Consider the following 20,550-nt stretch of genomic DNA (forward strand, 5'->3'; position numbering starts at 1 on the left):
CTCTGTAAATGTTGCTTATATTGTAGTTTTTGTTATAGTGTTATAGTGTAATCTATCTTCACTATTCATCTGCTAGAGCTGCAGTGGTGGAAGAAGTATTCAGATCCTTTACTTAAGTAAAAGTATCAATACATCAATGTAAAAATACTCCATTACGAGTAAAAGTCCTGCATGAAAAATCCTATTACAGTAAAAGTACATAAGTATTATGAGCTTGATGTAGTTCAAGTATTGCAGTAAAAGTAGTGGTTTGGTCCCTCTGACTGATATATTATTATATATGACATCATTAGATTATTAATAGTGAAGCATCAGTGTTAGAGCAGCATGTTACTGTTGTAGCTGCTGGAGGTGGAGCTAGTTTACACTACTTTATATACAGTTAGCTAGTTTAGTCCAGTGGTTCCCAACCTAGGGGTCGGGCCCCTCCAAAGGGTCAGCAGATAAATCTGAGGGGTGGTGAGATGATTAATGCGAGAGGAAAGAAGAAAAAACAAAGTTCTGATACACAAATCTGTTTTCAGTTTTTGGACTTTTTCTCTAATCTTTGATTTTTGATGAAATATTGGATCATTTGAACATTTATTGAAATGAAAGCATGTGAGAAGTTTAGAGGGAAAAATCACTATTTGGTGGAGCTGTTAACAACTCATAGACATGTGAAATGTGACCCCGACTACACACTGCTTTTTGTAAGACGTCAAAAGCCAAAAAGGTTGGAAACCACTGGTTTCATCTTTAACAATGTGTTGTATTTTAAAAGCTTGTTTTATTATCCATCGTGTCAAATCTTCATAAAAGTAACTAAAGCTGTTAAATAAATGTAGTGGAGTAGAAAGTACAATATTTCCCTCTGAAATGTAATGGAGTGGAAGTATAAAGTAGCATCACATGGAAATACTCAAGTAAAGTACAAGTACCTCAAAATTGTACTTAAAAGTACAGTACGTGAGTAAATGTACTTAGTTACTCTCCATCACTGTAGGACTGTGTGGGCTATGAAGAAGCATTTACACGTTCGTGTCACGAAATAAAAGTTACAGAAAATGTAAAATAAATAGGATATGAAAAATGCAAACGATGTCAAAAAAGTATTTCTGTGTGAGCAGTATGGCCTGAATGTGGATTAAAATATCATTAGATTAAGATAATTAAATTTGTGCCGCTTTTCTTCCAAACACGTGACTGATGGAGAGAGAGATGGTTGAGATTCCTCCCGGTGACGTGAGCGCGTCAACACGGGGAAACAGGAGGACAAACACGGACTGCTGCAGCACCCTGACGCCGGCGGATCGGCTGTGTGTTGTTCGGCCTACGGTGACGGATTAAACGGATCGGTGTGATCGATCATCGGGGCCGGTGATCAGCCGGTGAGCGGATCAAACGTCAGTTGGCGGTGTGCGGTTGGGCGGAGGAGATGCGTTGCCTGGTAACAGAAACAGGACAGGAGACGAAAACAGGCCAACCGTCATCTTCAGCTCTGCTACCATTCAACATTTATCTCATCGTATTTTAGCTATTTTATTCCTGCAACCACATATTTTGACGACCTGATGACAAAAAATGACAAATCTTCATATTTATGTTCGAAAAATACACTGTCATATTTCTATGATCTGGTCTGTACTGTTTATTGATATGTTTATCGTGACCTACTGCACTTTATGGTAATTATTTAGAAAATAACTTAACATAACTTAACATTTTATTGTATATGGGGTAATTATAATATTATAGATGTAATATAGGACCTAAATATATGTGTTTTTACTGCCACATACATTATACTGTAATGTTTGATGATTCAGTAGCATAATTCCTGTAAAACTAGCTAGCAGTTAACTAAAGTCTAACTATTCAACTTTCATGGATAAAAAAAATAAGGAATAATATTTAAAACTGTGTAATTTCACATTTTATGGACTAATGTGAACTGGACTAGTGTCTCTGAGCACAATATATTCCACCAAATTCAATTTACTTGAATGGAAACATGTAATATGTTAGCTAGTGATGCTAGCTTCCACTTTCATAGATGCAGACACATTTTTTATTTAATCACAGTCCATAAAAATATATATCTAGAATTATCCTTTAAAAATATATTATTATTATATATATATTTTTTTTTCATTTGGTGAATTGGATTTGATTGAACATTTCAAAGTGACACACAAATACGCTGTTGGCCAATAACAAACATTAGTTTTGTTGACCACTGGGTGGTAATGGTCCAATATTTTTCTTATTCAGATGCGTCAACTTCGACAGAATTTTAAAAAACAAGTCGTTGTACCTCTGGTTGGTTGGTTTGTGCTAAATTTTGTAAAATCCAAAGAATGTTTTGGTTATTTTGTGTTAAAGACTTTGAAAGAGCTAGATCGATCAAACCAAACAAATCTGGACAACTTGTCTCTCTACCTTGACTGTTTATTCATCAGTTTTACCCATTCAATCAAACCCCACCACAGGTTTATGAGCTTGTGTTCAATGAAACATGGATACTGTACCTTGTTAAAAGTGAGAAAAAATGGAAGATAAAAGAAAAGATGTGTCATCAATTACACATAATCTGTCTCGTTGTTCCTCAGGTGTGGCCTGTGGATTAGGATGTGCCTGTAGTCGACGCTGAGGGTAAAGCAGCCATCATGCCGTGTACGTGTGCAGAGTGGAGGAGGTGGATTCGCCCGCTGGTTCTGGTTCTCTACGCTCTTCTGCTGGTGGCCGTGCTGCCGCTCTGCATCTGGGAGCTGCAGAAAGACAAGGTACACTTCTGTCTTACAAATTTGCAGTGTTGGAAGATCAGATCCTTTACGTTAGTAAAAGTACCAATACAGCAATGTAAATATTAACAGCAAAATGTAGTTGTAAATGTAGTGGAGTAGACAGTACAATGTTTCCCTCTGAAATGTTGTGGACTGGAGGTATAAAGTAGCATCAAGTGGAACTACTAAAGTAAAGTACAAGTACCTCAAAATTGCACTTAAATACAGTACTTGAGTAAATGTGCAAAGTTGGATGTTACATTTTGATTTAGGCTACTTTTAGGCTGTTAGGGTTCATGTCTTTCTGTCTCTCTCTCTGCCAGGTTGGGACTCACAGTAAAGCCTGGTTCATAGCCGGCGTCTTTGTCTTTCTGACAATCCCAATTTCACTTTGGGGGATTCTGCAGCATATGGTTCACTACACACAGCCTGAGCTGCAGAAACCAATCATCAGGTGGAGACACACACACTCACACTCTTTAAGTTAGTTTAAAGGATTTTTTCACCTCAATAAGGAAAGAAAAGAAGACTCATTGTTGGGTTCTTTTGGCCAAAACACACAGCGAGTTTGCACCACAGCTTTAACAATTTAACATCATTTTGGGTAAACTGTTCCTTTAACTTTCATTACTTTTCAGAGGCAACAGAGCGCATGATACACATATATACACACACATACACCAAGTATATTGGTTACATAAGATGACGCACTCTCTGTCTTTCTCCTGCAGGATACTATGGATGGTGCCAATTTACAGTTTGGACAGTGTGAGTCATTATTACACACATTCACACACAAACACACACACAGAGGAGTTTCACTACGTAGCCATGGCAACAGGACTTAATTGGAGACGATGGGACGATGTCACAAGACCAGTCATCGAGTTACACAGAAACACACACACTTCTGTGTTTTTGACTGTTTTCTTCTTTTACAGTCTGATATCACTTAACTCCATTATAGTTAATGAAATGATCTTTGGTACTTGATCTTTCTTTCTTATGACTTTGTATAATCTTGGCCTGAACAAAATCTTTTATTAATGTTTTATCATGACTACATATTAAAAATAATCCTGTTTACTTCCCCTCCTTCATCTCTCTCTACATCCTATCACTTCTTCCTCCTCCGCTCTCCAGTGGCTGGCTCTGCGTTATCCTAACCTGGCCATCTACGTGGACACGTGCAGGGAATGCTACGAGGCCTACGTCATCTACAACTTCCTGGTGTTCCTGCTGAACTTCCTCAGTAACCAGTACCCCAGCCTGGTGCTCATGCTGGAGGTCCAACAGCAGCAGCCCCACCTGCCCCCGCTCTGCTGCTGCCCCCCATGGCCCATGGGAGAGTAAGATATACACCAGTGGGGACACAGTATATGATGGACTGATGTATGTATGTATGGATACTAAAACATTCCTCTTTCTCTGTTAGAGTGCTGCTGTTCAGGTGTAAGCTGGGAGTCCTCCAGTACACTGTGGTCAGACCAGTTACCACGGTGATAGCATTGTAAGTTTCCTTCTGTGACCAAGGTAACACCACCATGGGTTTGTCACTGTAACCACGTTGACACCACTGTATGTTTCCCACCGTAACCAAGGTGACACCACTGTAAGTTTCTCATTGTGACCATGGTGACAGCTTTGCAAGTTTCTTACTGTAACCATGGTGACTGCTCTGCAAGTTTTGTACTGTAACCATGGTAAAACCACTGTATGTTTCCTATTGTAAGCATGGTGACACCACTGAAGGTTTCCTACTGTAACCATGGTGACACCACTGAAGGTTTCCTACTGTAACCATGGTGTCAACTTTGCAAGTTTCTTACTGTAACCATGGTGACTGCTTTGGGAGTTTCCTACTATAACCATGGTAACACCACTGTATGTGTCCTACTGTAACCATGGTGACAGCTCTGCATATTTCCCACTGTAACCATGGTAACACCACTCTATGTTTCTTACTGTAACCATGGTGACGTGACTGTACGTTTCTTACTGTAACCAGGTTCACAGCGTTGTAAGATTCTCATTGTAACTACAGTGATTGAGAATTTTCCTACTGTAACCATGGTGACAACATTGTAAGTAGTTTACTGTGATAGTGTTTCACACGGTACTCACTGTAACCTGTAACTATAGTGATAACACTGCATGTTAATCACACCATGGTAACATATAATAATAGTTAGCAAAGTAGCTAACTGTAACCATGGTGATAACACTGTATGTGACCTGTGGTAACATGTATGCTAATAGCACTGTCTATAATGGTGTAGTCACATCAGCTCTCAAAAAGTAAACAACCGTGGCTACTTGCTGTGTTTTGAAGGTCAAAGGTCAGGACCAGGCATTGGCTCATACAAACTAAATGCCCTTGAATTTAACAGTGGTGACTAAATGAAAAATATGTGAATGCAAAATGATGTAATTATGATAATAATAGCAATGATAATACAAAAGACATTTGACAGAAGGGGTGTCATCTGAAAACACAGTAACAGGTTGAAGTTCCTGTTGTGTAAGAAGCTGAATGTTTGATTTTTTGTTTCCGTCTGTGTCTGCAGGATCTGTCAGCTCTGTGGGGTTTATGATGAAGCCAATTTCAGCTTCAAAAACGCCTGGTCATACCTGGTCATAATCAACAACATATCACAGCTGGTAAAAACACATCACACACACTGTGATTGTGAGGATTGTATTGTATTGTCATGTTAATGTCTTAGTCCTAACCCCAACCCAGCTGTCACTTTCCAGCTGTTACTTTTCCCCACACTCAAAGCGTAAAGAATTCACAGACAATTTAACAATTTTTTTTTTCAATTCAGTTTGATTCAGTTCAACAAGTAAACTGAATCAAACCGACATCTTCACTCATTTTTTTGGTTTGTCTATGATTTTGTTAACACCTGCTGGGATGATGCTCAAGTTTTTTAGTATTTCTGTCTTTGTCATTGTTGTTGTCCTCATCTTATTATTTTGTGTTTGTTCCTCTTGTGTTGTGTGTGCCAATATTATTATCAACCTAGGATTGATTTTTATGCCCTCATCCATGGGTGGAGTGTGGCATAAAAATCGATTCTAGATTAATAATAATAATAATATAAATATAAAAAAAAAATTAAAAAAGCCTTTAATAAAAAGGAAAGCTGCAAGCACCTTTAAGACCACTAGGGGCAGTTGAAGCAAAACAAGCAATAAATGTTCTGACCACTAGGGGCAAAATGCTGTCTATACCACATGGAGACACACAACTCACAACATGTCCCAACATGGAAAGCACTTGCAAATTGAAAAGACATACTTTAATTAAAACCAACATACAGATACAACAGTTTTGGACAAAACTCTGGTGACATTATTGTTCCTGATCGACCTGCAGGATGTTACCATTCATAGGTGTTAATGTGTTCTGCTGGCTTGTGTCATATGTGTTGAAGTGTAAATGAGTCTCTCTCTCTCTGTCGTCAGTTTGCCATGTACTGCCTGGTGTTGCTCTACCGATCTCTCAGAGAAGAGCTGACTCCCATCAGGCCTGTGGGCAAGTTCCTCTGCGTCAAACTGGTGGTGTTTGTCTCCTTCTGGTAAGGATGGATGGACTGGGAGGGGGAGGGAAAGAGGGAGGGGAACTGCGCTGATGTATTCATCTCTCTGTCTCTCTTTGTCTTTCTGCAGGCAAGCTGTGTTTATAGCGTTCCTGGTGAAGGTCGGTGTGATCTCGGACAAACACACCTGGGACTGGGACAGTGTGGAGGCCGTGGCCACTGGACTACAGGTACACACGTTTATAAACACACAAACCAAATGGCTGCCTCACAGTCATGCGACCTTTGACATTTGATTTATTTACTGCCATGTTGGCTGCCAGAGGAGTTCTGGCAGTTGTAATTTCTCACCTTGAAAGCAGAGAACAAAAAGAAAAGACCACAAAAGCTTTAATTCAGACAGAAATGTTGTTCTGAGAGACAGAAGAAATAATCTTTTCACACTGGAATACACTCAGCTGATCATTGGTTGTCTATAAAAACATGCAGAATCAGGGCACTGACATTTATAAAATGCTGTCATTTGGCTTAAATCAGATTCTTGTTGTTGGTAGCTATGGTGTTTCTGCAACTGAAAATCAGTTATTGATTGATTAACTGATTGAATAATCGAACCATAGAGGTAAAAAGTAACTAAGTACATTTACTCAAGAGCTGTACTTAAATCCATTTTTAAGGTACTTGTACCTACTTCAGTATTTCCATTTTATTTGTTTTCATACGTCCACTCCGCTACATTTCAGAGGGAGATATTGTACTTTTTAATCCACTACATTTATCTAACTTACTTTTAAGGTTAAGAACTTTTAATAAAAACATATTGATATGATGATAACATATGAAGTTTATAAGATTAAACCAGCAGTTTTGGTTTGTGACAAAAGAGCAGTGTCTAGTTGCGTCTCTTTGTCGTGTTTCAGATGTATAGTTTCATTTCATTAACTGTTTGAGGCCCAAAGAGATAAAAATGATTCAATATTTCACAAAACAGCAAAGAGAAAAGTCCAAAAAATAAATGCAAATGTTTGGATTATTTTTTTCTTCTTTCCCCTCCTCTCTATATATGCAACAGAGAAATATTTGTAAATAATTGTATTTTAATGTATTTAATTGGCTAAACATGCATGTTCTGTGTTTTCGCTACCATGTTTCATATTTGTATTTGAACAACATGGTATGACTACAGAGTTTTATTGAAACACGCATCAACTATATACTAGAACCATATAGCTTAAGTGAAAACGTAGATCTCCCATTAATCAGTACTTTTACTTGATACTTCAACTACATTTTGCTGATATTTGTCTTTTATGTAACTGCGATTTTGACTGCAGAACTTTTACTTGTAATGGAGTATTTTTATATTGTTGTATTAGTGCTTTTCTTTGAGGAATAGTTGTGAATACTTCTTCTGCCTCTGTTCATCCAGGACTTCATCATCTGCATAGAAATGTTCCTGGCTGCCATCGCTCACCACTACACCTTCACCTACAAGCCCTACGTACAGGTAAACTATCTATCTATCCATCTATCTATCTATCTATCTATCTATCTATCTATCTATCTATCTATCTATCCATCCATCCATCCATCCATCCATCCATCCATCTATGACTTATTTATCTGCCGATCCAGGAAGCAGAGGAGGGATCGTGTTTCGACAGCTTTCTGGCCATGTGGGATTTCTCTGACATCAGAGCTGATGTCACAGAGCAGGTTCGCCATGTCGGTGAGTGTCTGACTCAGTATTCTAGGGCTGGAACTAACAATTATTTTCTTTATTGATTAATGAAATAGTCAATTATATTCTAGATTCATCAAATAATCATGTAAAATGTCAGTAAATATGGGAGCAATTTCCCACAGCCCAAAGAGACGTCTTCAAATGTCTTTTTTTGTCCGACCAACAGTCCAAAACAGTCATGTATGACAAATAAAAGCAAATTCTTACATTTGAGAAGTTCAAACCTGCAAATATTTGGAATTTTTGCTTTAACAAAAAGAAGAAAGCAATTATTCCATTATCAAAATAGTTGCTGATTCATTTTTTGTTGATCAACTAATCAATTAATCGACTAATCATTGCAGTCCTGTAGTATTCACACTGCCTGATTTGAGAATATATATCTGCAGCCGTGGTTAACACTCTCTAACCCTCCGTCAGGTCGGACGTTTCTTGGTCGTCCCAACAAGATGTATTTCGGTTCGGCAGCCCGACCCGAACACACCGAGCACACCGGCCTCCTCACAGCAAGCTCCCAGGACCCCGTTGCCGTGGCAGCCACATCAATGCCCTCCTCCCCCTCCTCCAGTGGGCGGTACCAAGGCCTCGGCCACACCCCCGCCCCACACTCCATCTCCGCTCCTGCGGGGTTCACCTCCTCGTCCTGGGAGGACGACAGCGATGGCTCGCCTTCGCGGGCAGGTGACACCCATTAACATGGTGACATCACCAGGAGCACACAGCGAGGGGCGGGGCTTTTTCTCTTCATTTACGTCCCTTGATGTGCTTCATGGCCGTGGACAAAGACACTCTCAGATTCTGTATTAAAGTCAGAATAAAAATATAAACATGAACTGAACTCTCATCTTCAAATTTGTGGAAAAGAAGCAAAGGAAGCAGAGAAGAGAAAGAGATTACACTCTCTGATGTCAAAGCCATGTTTGTTGAGAAACTTTGGTATTTTTAAAATAATTATTGAGTTTTAAGTGTTTGAAATCTGTATTTTGATGTCTAATGATGTCATTTTGATAAATGTACCTCTAGCTGTTGAAAAGGAAGGAAGAGTTCGTGTTTTCATCAGAAGGGGAAGCAGGTTGTTTGTTTTCTTGGTTTTACACTCCGACTGTGCTGAAGTGTCCTTGAGCTACTCTTGACTTGACTTTCTTCTGGTCCAGAATAAATCTACATCTCATCTGTCATTAACAGGAACTGTGTTGTTGTCATCTTACTTTAAGTACAGGACTGCAACTAATTATTATTTTCATCATCGATGAATTGTTTTGTCCATAAAATGTCAGGAAATTGTTAAAAATGCTTGAGCCCAGGGTGACATCCTCAAGTGTCTTGTTTTTACTCGAACAACAGTCAAAAATCCAAAGAAATTCAGTTTACTATCATGTACGACACAGAAAAGCTTCACATCATCAAATTTTAGGGTTTTTTTTTATTATGATTATTTGATTACCAGAATTTGAATTAATTTGTTGTCGATCGACTAATCATTTGCAGCACAGTTTCACTCCAGCGATTACAAAGTCAGGCAAAGTCTTCAAAAACACGTCTCTGAGGAAGAAGGAGACAAGTCGAACAACAGAAAAACATGGACGTAACATCTGTGAAGACCACTTGAGGAGACATTTTGAAGCTCGGATTCGATGTACCACTCATCGTCATCTTTGTCAGTTACTAGAGCCAGAAAATCTCAATGTAACTCAATTTAGGAAATAAATATAAATACAACACCACAATATTCCTCTTTGTAAGCCTGAACAGGTTCTTTTTTTTTCAAATCACCACTGAGAGACACATCAGTAGAAAAATGTACCATGGAGAGTAAATCAATAATCCTGTGAATCCTATATTTCCAGAGGCAAATTAAGGTTCTCCATTGACTTCAGTACAGTGAGAGCTGTCCTGAAGCAGCATCTAGTGGCCTTCAGAGGAACTGCAGAAGAGTTGATCTTAACGATCAGCTGTGGAAATGTTTTCCACTTATAAAAAATAACTTCCTGGTTACATAAGACATGCTTGTATGCCACCAATGAAGATTTTAACCCAAGTTGTGACTCAGACATGTTTTCCAAACCTCTGTGAGCTTTGAGAAAATGAAGGTCTGGCTACACAATGACAAATTACAACACAGCAGACTCATCTTTTTTTTTTTTTTAATACTTTATTGAGAAATTATTTGAGTTCTGTGACAATATTCATACTGGGTTCACAGACCCAAGTTAATCATAATTCAAGTGTTTTATGTGCAGTAGTGATAACTAATCATAAAAAAATTACATAATTCTGATTCATGAGTAAAAGAAATAGAGGCCAGACAGCATCTATGGATCAGAAAAGACAAGATCTATCTATCTATCTATCTATAGATAGATGTCAGCGTTTTGGTGTAAACAAATCAAATCATAAACATCCCACAGTATTAAAAAATGATATAGTCAATATGTATTAAATGTAAACAGTATATTATAACAATTATTTAAATAATGACTGGGCCTAAATATACAAAAAGTGTGAAATTGCTAATAATACACAACTTATTTACTAATTATAAAACTGATAGCTAAGATGTCTTAATCCATAAATCATCATTGTACATGTAATGAAATTATTAATATATTAAAATTGTCCTCTTCCCACTTTTAGATAACAATAGCTTATATATCAGAATTTCCATATTGGAATGTCAGATTTGGCCTTGATATATGCAGATGGTTAACTAGCAGCCTGTTCAGTAGTGTTACAGGGGGGGACGCTCTGCTTTCATTACATCACAGCCTGTTTTGGGCAAAGATGAAACATGATGCACACCTGGCGCAGCAGTAGAGTTTTAATTAGATCAATTCCACAGATCTACACATTTAACAACTTTTCATTTTGTTACAGACATACTGCGTGGTGGTGCAGCAGGTATGCAGGCTGTATACAGAATTCACAACCAGGCTCCAGACATGTTTATCTGCTAAATCTGCCTTTTTTGGCTTCTACTTCTGAAACTATTGTTTGCATTTCACTAGCAGCCTATAAAGTAGATCTAGTAGTCAACTGCCTTTTCTCAGGTCAAAGGACCTGTGAGAAAAGGCAGTTGAACTTTATAAATAAGGAAAAGGATATAAAAAGATATCCAAAGATTTGAAAATGCCAGTCAGTAGTTTTCAAGCTCTAATAAAGAAGTGGAAAATTCAGGGTTCTGTTGATACCAAGCCACAGTCAGGTAGACCAACAAAGATTTGCTTGATGCACAATAAGGAGGTACTTGAACAAAAATGGGCTGCACGGTTGAGTTGCCAGAAAAAAAGATGTTACTACGCCAACGCCACAAAACAGCCCGCTTACAATGTGCCAGACAGCACCTAGACAAGCTTCAAAACTTCTGGAACAAAGTCATTACGAGTGATGAGACCAAAATTAAACTTTATGGTCACAACCATAAACACTATGAATGGTACACATCTTACAAATTCTGCCAGGGTATGTAAACTTATGACAACAACTGTATATGGGCTAAATTCAGAGTAGAAGATTTCTATTCTAAACTACATACAAACTTTCATAAGTTTGTATGTTATTAATAACTTTTATTAACAGCATCCTGAGTAGTAGTATAATAGTAGCATAATGAAAGTATTGTATTAAATTGGATTATAATATTAGCTAGTTAATATAATTAGTTAATTCATTTTAATGCATAGTTGGCACCTGCTGCATATTAAAATATACTTAATTTCAGCTTTAAAACTTAAATTTAGAACAATTTTAACCTTGACTTTGAGTGATACCTGCACAGCACCAAATCAGGCTCTTGCAGACCTTCTGTACATATTATTGATAATACATCTATTGTAAAATTATCCAGAATATACATGAAACTGATGGGAAATGCTAAAACAGACTAAATAATAAATAATCTCATGTTGGAATTTATCCTTTACAAACCTCTTGAGAGTTTTTTTTTCTTCCTGTTGAAGCTCTCGTCTTAAGTTGTTGTGTCTGTTTCACCCTCAGCAGTAGACATGGCAGAAAAGAAGAAGAAAAGGAAGTGGTCTGACTCCACAGCCTCCAGCCAGTCCTCCTTCATGTCTGAAGAGCCAATCAGCTCCTGCAGTGAGTCATCAGTCAGGTACTGTAATCAGGTAATTTAATGACAAAGTCCCAGTAAAGTTCTCTAATTTCTCATCTACATATTTCATGTGGAATAATAAGGACATCTGTTTTTAATGGCATCATCACAACAACATTATTCTGGTGAATCAGTTGTTTAATAGGAATAGTTTACTGATGAGGAGTTTTTTTCATTACAGAACAACATCCCTGTAACACCTGTTGCTATGAATTTATTGTTTTTGCAGCAACACTGTCTATGCAAAAAACAATTAGTACTTGAAATGTATTAATTTGTGACTTTCCTTTAATAATATCCACATCACTATATCATATACATAATTTCAATAAATGTTCAAATGATCCAATATTTCAGCAAAAATCAAAGATTAGAGAAAAAGTCCAAAAACTGAAAACAGATTTGTGTATCAGAACTTTGTTTTTTCTTCTTTCCTCTCCCATTAATCATCTCACGACCCCTCAGATTTATCTGCTGACCCTTTGGAGGGGCCCGACCCCTAGGTTGGGAACCACTGGACTAAACTAGCTAACTGTATATAAAGTAGTGTAAACTAGCTCCACCTCCAGCAGCTACAACAGTAACATGCTGCTCTAACACTGATGCTTCACTATTAATAATCTAATGATGTCATATATAATAATATATCAGTCAGAGGGACCAAACCACTACTTTTACTGCAATACTTTAACTACATCAAGCTCATAATACTTATGTACTTTTACTGCAATACTTTAACTACATCAAGCTCATAATACTTATGTACTTTTACTGCAATACTTTAACTACATCAAGCTCATAATACTTATGTACTTTTACTGCAATACTTTAACTACATCAAGCTCATAATACTTATGTACTTTTACTGCAATACTTTAACTACATCAAGCTCATAATACTTATGTACTTTTACTTCACTGGACAGGACTTTTACTTGTAATGGAGTATTTTTACATTGCTGTTATTGGTACTTTTACTGAAGTAAAGGATCTGATTTTTCCACCACTGCTGGTTTCACACAGGCCTCCAGAAACTAGAATATGGTTTTTACATGTGCAACACATAACTGTTATATCATGAACACCTGCTCATGCTCGTGTGCACTCAATGTTTTACAGTGTGGAGTCTATGCTGGTGCTGGAGGCGGGACTTTCCGTCTTTTCTGCCTGCGCAATACTGACTGTCTCTGTACCAACAACGTTAAGAGAGATGATTTGGATTTAAAAAGGAACAAGGAGGGAGACATTTTGGAGATAAATGTAAGTAGTCGTTCATGACTCTCAGCTGCAACCTTGTGGCGGGAAGGACAGACTGAAAGTGTGTTTGTGTGACCGAACAGACGACTTGGTGTTTGTGTTTGTGGCTCGCAGCTGCAGTAACCTGCAGTAAATACGAGCGTGATATTCTCTGTATTCCCGAAGTGCAGCAAACTGGAATTCATATTACTTTGTCAAAAACGGACCCAGTAAAGATATGACAGAGGTTGTTACCTTGTGTGGACTGTAATAGGAAGGTTTAACATGGTTTTGCTGATTTGCACCTAAACTCCTGCACATATTATTGATAATACATCTATTGTAAAATTATCTAGAAGTAACAACAAACTGATGGGAAATGATAAAACAAACTAAATAATAAATAATCTCATGCTGGAATTTGTCCTTTACAGACCTCTTGAAAAGCAGTTTTTTTTCTTCCCGATGAAGCTCTCCTCTTGAAAAGTTGTTCTGCCTGTTTCATCCTCAGCAGTACACATGGCAGAAACGAAGAAGAAGAGGAAGCGGCCGGACTCCACAGCCTCCGGCCAGTCCTCCTTCATGTCTGAAGAGCCAATCAGCTCCTGCAGTGAGTCATCAGTCAGGTAATGTAATAGTCTATCATAAATGAGCAGCTGTGATGTCATGAAAAACACACTGTAAGAAGTTTTTACTGACAAAATCCCAATAAAGTTCTCTAATGTCTCATCTACATATTTCACGTGAAATAATGACATCTGTTTTTTTTTTTATCTCGGCTCCACCACAACATAAATCTGGTGAATCAGTTGTTTAATAGGAATAGTTTACTGATTATTATCAACAACAACATCATTGTAACACCTGTGGATGATGTAAAGGTGTTTAGTTCAATCCCTTCTGGTATCTGTTTGCTGTTTAGGCAACAACCAAGAATTAATCATCAATATTACCGTCTTTGTTTTTCTTTGCATCTCTGTAGTAACAATAAATCTCATACTGGAATCACTTTGTCAATAACTTGAGCAGGAAAAAGGCCTGGCTCAACAAAATTAAGATCCTTTCCAACTTATTCATAGATTTCACACAACTAAGATATAGTTTTTAAAAATTCAGAAATATATTGATATAAGTTTTACATTTCTGCACTTTTATGAGACTCTTGGAGACTTTTGGAATAGTGTGAACAGCCATATGAGTGAAAATTATATTATTATTTTGGAAACATTTGGCAAACTAGAGGATAACATTAATTTGAATTCTCATCTGTTTACTAATCTTTTCATTTTATTGTCTAAATTTCATATTCATAAAAGCAGATTTACAAGTGAAAAAAGATTAAAGATCACATCAATGCAATCTGTTTTTCTTCTAGTCAAAAGGCTATAAACACTATTAATACCTGTTGTTGTTTAAAGTCGTATGAACCGTAACTCTCCCTACTTCTGAATTTTTGGTTTTTCTTCTGTAAACTGTATGATGTTTGTTCTCTGTGTGATCATTTTGTGGTAAAATAATTTGTTACTGTGTCTTTATACCAATAAAGAAAGGGGGAAAGAACACATACAAAAAATATGTTTTAAGTTCAGTGAGTCTCGGGTTCAGATAGTTTATACTTCATATTTACACAAATGTATATATTTATATATGTAGTTTATGTATTTGTGTTCCTGACATCGTGTTTCAAGTGATTAAATGGTTATTATAAGGATTCAGCACCCACATAAGCAAACTGAAGTTAAGTGTATTGATTTGTTTTCAATGTCCAGTGGATCTCATCAAATCCACCTTTATACTTTTTATGAAACAAACCAAGCTAGTAACATGGCTAATGTACAGTATATAAGTGAAAGTTACTTTTTTGTGGACATTAATCTCTTCTTTTAGGTCACAGATGAGTACAGCTGAGTCCACAGCTCCCAGTCATGTGTCTATGAAGCGTGATCGATCCATCTCCCCGCCACTCAACTTTGGTCATGTAAAAACACAAAGGTAAGGTTGAACAAAAGTGGTCCAAAATGTGTATAAATGAATCCACCTGGGTCTGACATTAAGAAGATATTATTTACATGTTATTGCAATAAGTTTATATTATATTGGAAAATAACAGAAAGTATTTGTGTTCTGTGCATGATATTAATAATGACTAACCAGACCAGCAACCCAACCTCCAAACTTTATTTCTGATTTAACTTCCTCCAAAGTCCTTTTGAGTCTTTGCACACAGTCTCAGACTTCTGCTTCTTCAGCCTGAGCTGGACTTCAAAGCTTTCTGCTGTCATGTATCTAATTCTTTTCAAGGGTCCATTTAAAGGGGAACTCCTTTATTATTGCATATGTGTGAAAAGTACTATAAAGCCTTTTCTGACTGAACTGTTGTCCGTCACGTTGCATTGTGAGTAATGTAAATATCTTATGAATTTTAATGCTTTTATATTTAAATTATCCATTGTAAATCCGACAAAGTTCAAGGAGTGCAGTAATACTAAATCAGTCTTTTAAGCCTGCCATCTTAACATTCATTCAGAAATCTATGTAGATACTTTTATGAAAGACATCTTGAACCTGCCTGCTGATAAATCAAACACTGTGTTTTCTCAGGTTGTCAGGTTGTCAGATCACAGAGGCTGGTTGTGCTTCTCTGGCGAAGGCCCTGAAATCCAACCCCTCCCATCTGATAGAGTTGGACCTCAGCTACAACCATCCAGGAGTTTCAGGAGAGGATCAGCTCTCTGAGCTGAAGAGAGATCCACATTACAAGCTCAACACACTCAAGTAATTATAATACCAGAAAACAACATTCCTGACTTTTCTAGTGAACAGAGAGACAATTTGTTTCTGGATTACTTCTACACTTCTCACTATAGTGAGGTGGATTGTACTGCCAACCATAAAACTAGTTTGTATATAAGAGTTTTACACCAGAGCTACTCTACGCATAGACCCTATAGACAATAGAAATTATTACTAACATTTAGAGTATTGTTCAGTTCTTACAACATATCTAACAGCAAAGGTGACTTATTATCTGACCAAAGGTAGCCATGGAGCACAATATTTTCGGTGTTGCTAGTACTGTAGAGTAATAGATAATGCATATACTATAGATTTACTCTACTAGGCTCTGAGAGCAATACAGTGTTAGCTTATTGGTTGTTCTTTGTCTGAAAGTTTCAATACATTTTTCTCCACAGCGTTGAACACGGTGGAAGTCACCGAATGAAACCGGGATTCAAGAAATGTGAGTATCTGTGGAAACTAAAAATGGATGATGAGGACTTAAATATAATACTGAACATTTTGCTGAATGTTGTGTGACCATTTCAATTATTAGTTAAAATAACTAGGTGAACAAAAATATTTTACTGCACTTTTACCTGCACCAATACAGCTACTAAAATGAAACCTTTTCCTTTGATGGCAACGCAAACTCTCATTACAGATGACAAATAACAGCATAATGTTAAGTTGAGGGGAGTGAACAGAAAGAGCTCACCAGACAACAATAATAGCAGCCATGCTACTGGCTAATGTGGGACAAGTTATTCTAACATCAGCAAAAAAAAAAAAAAAACGTGAAAATTTTTCTAATTTGGATAGTTAAAATGATGAGCTAACATTAGCTGACATTGACATTAACTAATGACTTGTGTTGCCCTGTTCGCAATATAAAGAGCTGAAGTCAAGTCATATCCAGGCTATCCTCTTGTCCACTAGCTTCTGTAATTTGATGAAATCTTTCATTCAGTGTTTATTTCATCTGTATTTCTGAAAAACATTAATTTCGTTCCTTTAATTTTGCCATATTCTAAGAGGACAACAAGCGTGGCAGCGTAGCTACTTACATCATTGTAATTTGGTTTTGTTTATATCCATAAATCTCAAAAACACTTTCTTCTGGTCATTTTTTTCAACTTTCTAATTGTAATCTCTGCTGTTTAAAAACATCTACAGCATTTGCTCCTCTGTGCTGTTAGTCTGAGCTAGTTGTGACCCTTCAACTCACTTATGGACGTGCTCCTCTGTCAAGCCGTAACATTCAGCCCACAATGTCTAGGGGTTTGTGAAATCTTACTTTACCAAGAGTACAGAGGTATTATTAGCAAAATGTGCTATAAGTTTCGAAAGGATGTAGACAAACAGCCCACATGTAATAATTGCTATACATTATATTACTTTATTATTGTTACTGATGCATTAATCTGGAGGTAGGATTTCACTGTTGTAGTTGGTGGAGCTGGATCTAATTTCAACTGCAATATGTACTATTGGGTAGTTTAATCTATTAAATAGTATCATCTTTTATGGACTAGTCACAGGTTTTGTATGTTAAATCATAATTAGAAAATTAACTGTAATCTGTAGTAAATTCCACTGGCTCCTGAAATTACATGTTTTTTTCCCTCCAGATGCCTGCGAGCTCACTTTGGACCCCAACACAGCCCACAAGAACCTCCATCTGTCTGAGGGGAACAGAAAGGTGACCTGGGTGGAAGAGGAGCAGTCATATGGCAATCACTGAGAGAGGTTTGATCTCTGCCCACAAGTGCTTTGTGAGCAGGGTCTAGATAAGCGCTGCTACTGGGAGATCGAGGCGGTGGAACCATTTAAAATTGGGGTAACATACAGAACCATTGGTAGAAAAGGGGATGTGAATGATTGCAAGCTGGGTCAAAACGACAAGTCTTGGTGTCTGGTTTGCTCTGAGGAGGGTTGTTATGTTATGCACAACAACAAGAGTATCAGTGTAGCTTCACTCTGCTCGCGCTCCAGTCAGGTGGGAGTTTATCTGGACTGGCCAGCTGGCACTTTGTCCTTCTACAGAGTTTCCTCTGACAATCGGACTCGCCTGCATACCTTCAAAACAACGTTCGTTGAGCCCCTCTATCCTGCTGTTGAATTTCACACTCAGTCCTCTGCTTTATTTTGTCAACTAACATAAGCAGACTTTCACTGCATCCATACGAGCAGCCAAGGGTGTGTATCTGCATGCAGATGGTCGGGACATGTCCCATACTGTCAACAGTCTACTGACTTTATGTCCCTACCAGTGCTTCTAGCAATCTAAACTAAAGTTGCCAGGTTCACGTGTCTGCAAAAAGAAGGCCATAATACAGCATGAATACAATATCAACAATATGGTTGTGTGTTAATATCAGATATGATGGAAAAAACAGAAGGGATTAATGTGAAGTTTTTAACAATCCTATGATAAGAGACACTCTGAATAAGTTAGTCTTCCTTGCACACATAAACAACAACACTATCTATACACCAGAAATGACCTTATCACATAGTAAAGCTGCTATTTAGCTCATCTATTTAAAAATGATATACACTATCAACTCATGATACTGTAGTCCTGTAGCTGCTACCATGTGGTACACGTTATTTTAAACACAATCTATGCACCTGCCTATTATAGAAACTAATGTACAGTTTACAGCTGAACTGTTGCTGTAACACAACTGTTTGATGTTCAAACAGGAAACATTTCCATTGTGTACATTTTTCTCTTGGAGGCAAAGCAGCCATGTATTGAACAGAGGAACAATTTGTTTGTTAAATGTTTTAAAATTAGTTATAATCTTTGTGGGAGACTGTGTTAGTGCTGGAAAAAAAACTTGGCTGGAAATTTCATTTTCTTTTTTGTTTTACGGGTTTTAAATTGTGTTTATATCCCTCACCCTTTAGCTTTGAGTTTCTGATTAATAGACGGTATGAAAATGATCACAGTTCACATCATTTAACTGAATCACTATGAGGCTGCACATTTTGTGGAAGTAGTAATTACAGGTGACAGTCTTCTCCAAAATGAGTTGAATACACTGTCTTTTTTATTTGTAACAAGGGAGATTTTATGTGTTAAAATTGTTTTTTATGTATGTATTTTATGTATTTTACCTTGCTGTTAAGATCAGAAATATACTGGTTGTTTCAGTGTTTAATGTAATCAATGATGTAATGTTTAATGAAAATGAAAGTGTTTTCTGATTGTTGCACAGAGAGATGTCTCATCAGCCTCACAAAGCCAGTCCAAATGTTGATAATACAGTAGACTTTAAAAAGTCACTAAAAGACTGACAGATGCACTTTTTTTTACCTTCCAGCACTTGACTGGTCATGTTTTGCCTTAAATCTGCAGCACAAAAGGTTCAAGAATTGTAATTGTACATTGTACAAGTGCTGTGTGTGTGTGAACGATGTGGTTTGTGCTCTCAAAATGAGCCACAAGTGAAATAAAAGTGCTTTATAGTGAGATGACTCATTCTGTCTGAAAAAAAACTTTTTCTATTGTGCAAAAATTGCTTTCAAACATCTTATAGAATGAACTGAACCCATTTATATTACTGGTTGCCTGTTGTGATAAGTTTTACCTTCACTAACATACTTTACTTTCAGTAAAATCACATTTTTGCTTCTGCTGGTCCATCTGATACACTGATCACTTTAAATCATGAAGAGAGTTCAAATGTTTGTTAAGGGCTAATTTTCACTGTTGAATGAACGATGTTTGTACATTGCATACATATATATATATATATATATATTTATACACACATCTACTCCATTGTCTGTATGCTTTGATGACCGAAAACTCAAAAATCAAGTGAATACTGCATAGATCTAAGTATGTGGAAATCTATTTCATTATATTTCCTAGATGAAGATTTATACTGTCTGTTAATATTTAACTTTTGCTCCAGTTTTTTTGTTCCAAAGGTCAGAGCTGCTGTTCTGTGATCAGATTTCCTCAAAGAGTGATCAGAGAGATGAGACTATTTGTGAGGTGAGTTACATGTTTGTTCTTCTTCTGGTTGTTTTAGTGGTTGAAGCTGCTGATTCATTTCACCTTCAATCATCAGCTTTATTCACATTATTTTCAGCATCTAAAGGCAACGTAACTAATAGTTTTCACCATGTTTGTGTTTGCAAATGTTAAAATGATCTGATAACAAAAAATCAAAAATAGTGTTTGTCCATTTTAAGGAGTTTTTTTTTTTACCCCTTACAATGGGCCATATTTTTCCAGGGGTAAATGAAAGAGTAATTCATGGTGTTTTAATGGATTTTTGTTTCATAGTGATAATTAAGCAGGATTTAGGCCCTGTTTACACCTGGCATTAACATGCGTCTCCACATGCGTCCAGAG

At 37.1% G+C, this 20,550-nt stretch overlaps 2 protein-coding genes and 1 long non-coding RNA gene across 12 annotated transcripts in view; all 3 read left to right on the forward strand.

The window, feature by feature from the left end:
* The first annotated feature begins 1,204 nt into the window (after positions 1–1,204).
* Positions 1,205–9,242, forward strand: LOC122974145 (transmembrane protein 184C-like). Of its 3 annotated transcripts, none has more exons than XM_044342074.1 (12): positions 1,205–1,429; positions 2,592–2,765; positions 3,089–3,219; positions 3,497–3,533; positions 3,909–4,114; positions 4,201–4,275; positions 5,333–5,426; positions 6,237–6,349; positions 6,441–6,540; positions 7,740–7,817; positions 7,946–8,039; positions 8,475–9,242. In XM_044342074.1, exons 2-12 carry the CDS (start codon positions 2,649–2,651, stop codon positions 8,747–8,749), a joined length of 1,320 nt encoding a protein of 439 aa, XP_044198009.1. In that variant the 5' UTR covers positions 1,205–1,429; positions 2,592–2,648; the 3' UTR covers positions 8,750–9,242. The 3 variants fall into 3 exon arrangements, with proteins under 3 accessions (XP_044198009.1, XP_044198008.1, XP_044198010.1); XM_044342073.1 differs by having other exon boundaries at positions 1,205–1,370; XM_044342075.1 differs by lacking the exon at positions 1,205–1,429 and adding an exon at positions 1,437–1,667.
* Positions 9,243–12,035: 2,793 nt separating this feature from the next.
* The window catches only part of LOC122974073 (protein NLRC3-like), a 28,755-nt gene continuing 20,240 nt past the window's right edge, over positions 12,036–20,550 (forward strand). For 2 of the 8 annotated variants that reach the window (XM_044341930.1, XM_044341937.1), the window contains exons 1-3: positions 13,185–13,421; positions 13,909–14,023; positions 15,285–15,389. In XM_044341930.1, coding sequence (XP_044197865.1) covers positions 13,917–14,023; positions 15,285–15,389 — 212 coding nt within the window. In that variant the 5' untranslated portion in view covers positions 13,185–13,421; positions 13,909–13,916. Of the gene's footprint in view, positions 12,163–13,183; positions 13,422–13,908; positions 14,024–15,284; positions 15,390–20,550 lie in introns of those variants that run through there. The other 6 variants (XM_044341932.1, XM_044341934.1, XM_044341928.1 and 3 more) reach the window with 5 other exon arrangements.
* On the forward strand, positions 15,722–19,948 carry LOC122974291. Its single transcript, XR_006400284.1, has 3 exons — positions 15,722–16,172; positions 16,592–16,638; positions 17,807–19,948. It is a non-coding gene; the product is annotated as an uncharacterized LOC122974291 (long non-coding RNA).

This window comes from Thunnus albacares, chromosome 22, assembly GCF_914725855.1.
Source record: "Thunnus albacares chromosome 22, fThuAlb1.1, whole genome shotgun sequence".
NCBI lineage: Eukaryota > Metazoa > Chordata > Actinopteri > Scombriformes > Scombridae > Thunnus > Thunnus albacares.